Source organism: Pyrus communis, chromosome 17 (assembly GCF_963583255.1).
Source record: "Pyrus communis chromosome 17, drPyrComm1.1, whole genome shotgun sequence".
Taxonomy (NCBI): domain Eukaryota; kingdom Viridiplantae; phylum Streptophyta; class Magnoliopsida; order Rosales; family Rosaceae; genus Pyrus; species Pyrus communis.
Window position 1 is genome coordinate 20,603,256 of NC_084819.1, and position 7,618 is coordinate 20,610,873.

Below are 7,618 nucleotides of genomic sequence, written 5' to 3' on the forward strand. Positions count from 1 at the left end.
AATAAAGGAAACAGTGTCTGTGTCACAGTTATATCCTGTGATATTTTATAAAACAAATAAAATAGTTAAGTAATTGATAATTTAGTGTGTTTACTAGTTCGTTTGTAAGTACTTTTAAAATGATTGAAAGTGTTTAGGTGAAATTAATTTTAGGTTTAAAAAACACTTCAAATATTTTTTCAAATAAGCTTCAGATATGCATCTACTCTCCTTCAAACTCACAGTTATATTCAACTCAAGTAGTACAGTAATAATTGTGTAATTGGCTCAATACAAGTTGTGTATGACTCTATAGTATACATGTTGCGTTGTAAGAAAAATTAAGCTACGGTTATAACTCTATTCGTTTGATTTGAAAGTTTTCTTCTTCTTCGTGTATCCTAAATGATGTTGAAGACTCAAACACTCAACTCTAGCTCGAGGAAAAAACAAAAAAAAGAACATAATTTCGGGCGCCGCAAAGTTTACAATGATATATTTTACACTAAAGAAACGGGCAGTTTGGCTAAGCGATATAATGGGCAACCTGATTTGATATCGAATTCGTCATATACGAGATTTGAACCTAAAACCTCTCGCTTACAAGTGTAGAGAAATACCACCAGACCGTAGTACTGAGTGGATGGGCACTGTAGAGTTTGCCGTAAGAAAAATGAGTTATGCAAGAAATTGCGATCCTTTTCGAGCTCTATTTTCCAGTGGTTACAAATATAATTTTGAGAGAGTAAAAGAAAAGGAATTGTTACTGACAGTCCAAGTTTTTTGTTCATGTTAGATGCAAAGGTGGTCCTTTTGGAAAGCCAGCCAGCAAGGGAGGAATATCCGAGTTCCAACTGAACTGAATATGCACTTGCGGGTGGAAATTGTGAAGCAATTCTGATCAGATTATGGAGCATTTTTCCTTGATTGTTTTTCTCATTTTAATGTAATTAACTAACTAGTCCAAATCATACATGTTGTGTTCAATCCAATGCAATACTAGGTAGTAACCTGCAGTTGTTTCAATGCAATACTGGGTAGTAATCTGCAGTTGTTTAGCTTTAACTTCTTTAATTGCTCTCTTATATTCTTTCTTTTCCGTCAACATCATGACTTGGGGACTCGGAAACCGAAGTTCTGTCAAAACAGCCGGCAGCGCAGTCAGAGACAGATAGATGATAAAAACAGGAAGAGAGAGAGAAAGAGCGAGCGAGAGGGGTACTTACTTGAGCCTGGGCCTACAGCCAAGGCCGAGAGTGCACCGGAGGCGGAGACCCTGGCTAGGAGTGAGGCCAAGGAGGAGGCGGATGCGTTGGAGGAAGGAATGGCAAATGCTGCTGCTGTGGTTGTTGGCATTGAATTTTGTTGGGGGGGGGCGCTAGGGTTTGGACCGTACGGTGATGATGAAGAAGACGACATGGGATTTGGATTCGGGTGTTATAGCGATTGCCAATCCCAATCCTGATCATCGACTCTCGTATCAAAACCTCACAATTCTTCCTCGCCATCTCCACCTCTCTTTCTCTACTCTCTCTGTCTCTCTCGTCGTTGGTCTCTGCTACGAATGTAACATGCCTAGTATGGAGATTGTAAGATGCCACATCGTCCGGGGAGGTGAGGTGAGGTGAGGTGATGTGCCTTATATGTACATGTCCACCTCCTTATAGTAAGACGCGTTTTAGGTGAAAGCCCAAGAATAAATCTGTGAGGTCATGGCCCAAAGCGGACAATATCTTACTATACGGACTAAGATGTGACAATTTGGTATCAGAGCCACTCTCCAGCCGGAAGTGTGCTCTCTGGCGGGAACTGAGATGTGACAATTTGGTATCAAAACCACTCTCCGTCCAAAAGTGTGCCGACAACCCTAAGGGGGGTGGATTATATATATGTCCACCTCCCTATTGTAAGACGAGTTTTGAGTGGAAGCCCAAGAACAAATCTGTGAGGATGTAGTCCAAAGCGGACAATGTCTTACTATACGGATTGAGATGTGACCGAGATGGTCGGAAATAGGTCTGCACAAGCACTATGACATTTTCAATAAACTGTTGGGCATATATATACTAGCCTCTCTGCACGCACTAACGTGCGTGCGAGAGGCATTTTTGCATCACGGGCGCTACGCGCCCCTAAATGTGTATTGTGTTAGTTTTGTTCCATTGTGGTTGTCAATGTATATGCTTTAGAAAGTATGATACCAAGTTTGGAGGTGAGGTATGAAATCTAGAAGATGACTGCACCTAATTGGAAGCAATAAATTGAAGTTGTTGACGTGGATACTCTCTCACACGCAGCAATGCCTATTACGGTGTTCTCAAGCACGTGCGAAAGACACTTTTTAAATCACGGCACGCTACATGCAACTTACACATTTTAGATGTATTTATATGCGAGGATTGGTTCAAAGTATAGAAACATAAAATAAAGGCGATTATCATCTCTAATAATATAGGCGGAATCTAAAGTATTTTGTCTAGAATATGTAAAAAATAAAAAAGTAATAAATAACAGAGAAGATCCTTATAACTTAGTTGCAACTAAAAGTTAAATAAAAAGTATAAAAACAATCCGAGAAATTTAATTGACCTTGATGCACATGACACCAAAAAATATCATGAACTCATATCATTCCGTCCTGTTGAAAATTTAATGTGTTTGGTTAAAATCAAATATTAGCATTATTTGTAATTGAAGTGCATTAAAAGTTGAAAAAGGGAATTAAACATTAAAAGAAAGAATGTAACCTTATGTTGAATTCGAGGGAAGCAAAATATCTTTGTACACAACATTTCTTGTGAAAACTCCTTCGTTACCGTGTAACTCTCCTTTCTTTACCAATACTTTTGTTGTAGACGCTGAAACTCCTCTTGATAAAGCCACGTACAATTGTCCATGACTGAATACGTGATCTGGTAGATAAATACCCACATTTGGTATTGTCTGCCCTTGTGATTTATTTATAGTTAGTGCAAAACTCAATTTCATTGGAAACTGTTTTCTCATCATTTCGAATGGGAGTCCTGCACTTTCTGTGGTCTTTAAAGAAATTCTTGGTAAAAACACTCTAGTTCCAGCAAATTGTCCAGATAAGATTTCGGCATCAATTAGATTATTGTAAGCTCCATGGCAAGCCAGTCTTGTACCATTGAACAACCCCATCTTCGGATCGATATTTCTCAAAAGCATTATCGGGGCACCTTTTTTCAAAGTTAACTGATGAGGGGGCATTCCACCAGGTGAGATTGAATTCAAGAATTCTTGTTGATACAAATTTCTCACATCGTCCTCAACTGAATCGAAAGAGTATAAGATATGTTCAATCCTCGGAAATTTATCGATGATCATTTTATTGATTTTGTCAGCATCCTCATTTTTTGGTGTTATAATTGCTTTTTCCACCAAGTATCTTGCATCACATACATGACATTCCAAATCGGGGAAAACTTCATTAACCAATTGGACAATGGATTCTTCACCATTCCATGGAATAACCATAGATGATGGTAATTGCATCATGTCGTCTATCATAGTTTCTTGTTCCCCATTACCAACATGAAGTAAGAAATCTGAAAAGTCTTGATCATTGATGGATCTCATGTTATGCCTAAGACAAATGATTTTCACGTGTTCCCAAAATGAAGCATTAATCATACTTGTTTGCATCAATTCAGATCTTGTACCTTTTGGAACAACTAGAAGAACTTGTCGAAAATCTCCTCCAAAGATTATGACCTTTCCTCCATATGGTAGGTCAACGCCCATTATATCTTTGAACGTTCGATCAAGAGCCTCAAATGCAAACCTGTGTGCCATTGGTGCTTCATCCCAAACAACAGCTGATGTTTTTCTTATCAATTCTGCCAAATCTGACTGGATACTAATAGAACATGTGGAAGATGCATCTGGACTGAGGGGAATTTTAAATCTAGAGTGTGTTGTCCTTCCACCTGGCAATATGGTTGCTGCAATTCCAGATGTTGTTGTTGCCAATATAATATGACCCTTACTCCTTAAGGTTGCTAACAAAGCACGATATCAGTATGTCTTTCCTGTCCCTCCGGGACCATCCACAAAAAATATGGCATTGTCTCGTTGTTCAATAGCAGACACAATCGAGTTATACGCTGCCATTTGGTCTTCATTTAGATTTTGTACCGCATTGAGGTCTGCTTCAGAGATGTCAAGTGAAACTTCATCTTGTATTCTCCTTGGAATTGTGTTGTCTCTAACACAATCTTGTGTTATTTGTGGTAAATCGTAATCAGATACAGACTTACTATGTTGCACTAATAGTCCGTTCAAGTCTTGCAAAAGCTTGTTCAAGATAGAAGTATTATTTGTGGTACTTGAAACAGAATAATCTTCCACCATAAATGAATGAAATTCATCCCATAATCTTCTTACTCCATGTGGCTCACAATAAACTAAGATGGTAACAAACAACCTTCGCAAAGCTGACGGCATGTGAATGTTAGTGGCTTCACAGAGACACTGTCTGATGCTATCATCATCTTCTAGCAAACCTCGTTGTTCCACTGCCTTCTTAAATGTTGGTTGTACAATGTCATTGACTGTTCTTAAATTCTCAAATGATGTTGGTCCTCTAACATGATTAAGAAGAATGCGTAAGTAGAATTTTTCACCCTCATTCGGCTAGACTGCATATATCCGGCCAATAACTTTATGGTTATTCATCCTCTCACTCCAGAGTTTATCTCTTTGACTCCATTTGAACCGTTCAGGGAATTCCCGGTATAAGTATTGTCGGGCTTCCGGGCAAGTGGTATTCTTGGTAAAAAACTCTGTCAGCATAGTCATCGAGTTAGTGTCATCTGCCAAAATATCTGCTACTCTTTGGTGAGGGTAAAAAAGAATAGTTTGTCCTTCAGGAAGATGAATTTGTAATCGTTCCACCGATGGATAAAGTCGATTAGTTACAAATTTGAATATTCTCCATAAAGCTTCAGGTGCACAAACCCATCTTGCATCAACAAACTGCTTTATTTCATCTTGAATAGGTTCATGATGGACTTCAAAAGCTACTCGGTCGGGACCTTTGTAAACATATTTGTACAGATACTTAACACTCTTAATGCTGCAACAAATCTCAACATTAATATGACAATCATATCTGAGGAGTAGCCATGAGTTATACGGAATGACCCACCGATTATCCACCATTATACATGCATTATGATCTAATGGGATTGGATCATGATTGTCTCTTCTACGATAGACTGGATAAGAATCATTTCCTTGAACTGTAGTTGGTGCAAATGGCTTAGGATAATTTCGTTTACAGCTACCACGTTTCATACAGGGTGACCGTGAATTGTGTATTCCACATGGACCATGTATCATATGCCTTAAGACGGCACCATACAATTCAGGCTCTTCATTTGGATTTGGTATTTCAGCCCGTACCACCTGATCATAATCATCTGGACTATTAAGCTTATCATTTTCTTCTAACATGAGAAGCATGTGAACATGGGGGAGACCGCGCTTTTGAAACTCAATGACATATACATATGCAAGAACTTTGCCTAAAACACCTTTTTTTATAACATCATTCTTCAACTCTTCAAATTTTGCACGAAAAACCCTTGTAAGCAAATCTGGTCGATCTTGTGGTGTTTGGCCAGGTAGTAGCTCATCACTTATTTCTTCCTAAGTTGGATTACATGTCATTGTTAGGAAAATATCTGGTCTTCCATATTTTTGAACCAAAGTCATTGCATCTTGATACCTTTGATACATGTCTCGGGGACTACCAACAAAAGATGATGGTAATATAGTCCTACGACGACCGACGTCTCCTGTATTTGTTTTGTTATAGGTCGTTAATAAGTCTAAATATGTTTGTTTTGTTTCAACCCTTTAATAAGTCTCATTTAATATGACAGAACATGAACTTAAAGAATATATGTTTTATTATAAACTGATTAGCTTCATACCTGCATTATTTTGTCCTGCAATTAATGAGTCTTGCAGTCCTCGATAAAATTCAGATCGAATTGTGTGTTGATTATTACGCATCCATCTAAGCTTTTGTGATTCGATCTTGATGTAATTATCAACTACATATTGTTGCAATAGGCGGCCACCACGAAGTAGAAGCGATTCGTCGTGTTGACGGATCTAAAATGATAAAATTCATTGTTCAACACAATATAAGTTTTAAAAATTAATATTGTATTCATAGAGATGAAGGTCTTAGGTTACCTGAAGAAGATACGAATAATAGTCACAACATGTCACTTTTCTGCTGTTGTTATTTCGAGTATTCACATCCCATCCATATGTTCCATAAGGTAACAACAATGGATATTGTAAAGGGTCATAGTAGCCGACACAGTCTTTGATACTCTTAAGTTGACCATCTGTAGTTTGCACAACAATATCTCGACCTCTAATGTTTTCTGATCCTTCACCACCTACTATGATTGCAGCAACCTGAGATGCAGACGGTAAACAATATTGTCGTTGATTCGCGGGCTGCTCTTTGATAATCAATCTACAACTTTGCAAATCTTGACGTTGCACAAGGTGGTGAAATGTTTGCACAAATGGATTATATTGATTCAAGATTTGTTGGATTTTTTCAACCACATCTCTGTTTAGTGCTTCACTTTCTCTCATTCGATTGTCTATTTCATGAGCTATGTCATATATATACATTTGTAGGAATCTCGGTCTACTATCTCTAATAGGCAAAAGACTTCCAATCTTATGATATATGGAACCTTGAGCACGAAATGTGTAAATACCACGTCTTCCTGTTGCTAGGTTTTCGTAAACATGAACTCCCATTGAAGTGAAGGCAAAAATGTGGTTGTAAGCTCGTATATTCTGCCTAAAATGTCTTCCCTCGGCAGATTGGTTGCAAAAAAGCTCAGTCATTTCAGGAGGGGACGGTGCCAATGGTAGAGCAAGCTTTCCACGTAAGCAACACATTTCAGATGTTTCATGAGAGAACAAACGGGCATGACAATCTGGACATGTGGTTGGATTTGGCATGTGAAATCTTGGGATTTCCATGTTTTCATTAAAGTTTCTAGCACAATTATGAATTGGCCTTCTTCCCATAGTATGATGTCGATGTGGTACGTTCTCGTTAGGCTGGATCTCATTTTCATTAATGAGATTAAAAGCATCTGCTTAAAAAGGAAACATTAAAGGTGTTTCATGATTTAGAGAGCATAGTTGAAATTGTAGGTATTAATATTTAAAAAATGATACCTTCATTGATGATGGGCAGATAACAATGACTCATTGGAGTATTCGAATTGAACGATTGCGCTGTTGTATTTTCTGTTATAATCAAATGAAATGGAAGTAAGGTAATAAGTAGTGTTTACAGTAATGATGATATTGATGTTTATCTTTTTCAAAGTTGTACTATGGTAGTTTGTGTGATTACCATTATTAGTAAAACTTTGTATTAGTCCATCCCTAGGCAAGCGTGTCCTATTCGATCGGGCAATTTGCCTTATATGAGTTAAGCGCATTGTTCTTGGAACTTGATTGATGCTGCCTTCTCCAAACGGCACTATGTTTAGTCGTTCAACATGATTGCTACTGCCTTCATCGAATTGCACTATGTTAGGGTGTTGAACTTGATCGGCCTCACCAC

The 7,618-nt window shown here is 38.0% G+C and overlaps 2 protein-coding genes across 2 annotated transcripts; both read right to left on the minus strand.

Moving 5' to 3' along the window:
• Positions 1–2,727: 2,727 nt before the first annotated feature.
• LOC137722209 (uncharacterized) lies at positions 2,728–3,795 on the minus strand. The gene has a single exon (XM_068461172.1). The coding sequence runs from the start codon at positions 3,793–3,795 to the stop codon at positions 2,728–2,730; it is 1,068 nt and encodes a 355-aa protein (XP_068317273.1).
• Positions 3,796–4,017: 222 nt separating this feature from the next.
• LOC137722211 (uncharacterized) lies at positions 4,018–7,023 on the minus strand. Its single transcript, XM_068461173.1, has 3 exons — positions 6,208–7,023; positions 4,718–5,652; positions 4,018–4,585 (listed from the first exon to the last, which is right to left on the minus strand). Exons 1-3 carry the CDS (start codon positions 7,021–7,023, stop codon positions 4,018–4,020), a joined length of 2,319 nt encoding a protein of 772 aa, XP_068317274.1.
• Positions 7,024–7,618: the final 595 nt, after the last annotated feature.

What these genes read in the sequence shown, in the direction of transcription:
- LOC137722209 (XM_068461172.1), bottom strand. Translation starts at nt 3,795, where the DNA reads ATGGCACACAGGTTTGCATTTGAGGCTCTTGATCGAACGTTCAAAGAT.
- LOC137722211 (XM_068461173.1), bottom strand. Translation starts at nt 7,023, where the DNA reads ATGGAAATCCCAAGATTTCACATGCCAAATCCAACCACATGTCCAGAT. An exon ending in ATTATTCGTATCTTCTTCAG is followed by an intron (nt 5,653 to 6,207) that starts GTAACCTAAGAC and finishes AATCCAACTTAG; the next exon opens with GAAGAAATAAGTGATGAGCT. An exon ending in TACCGGGAATTCCCTGAACG is followed by an intron (nt 4,586 to 4,717) that starts GTTCAAATGGAG and finishes TAATCATGTTAG; the next exon opens with AGGACCAACATCATTTGAGA.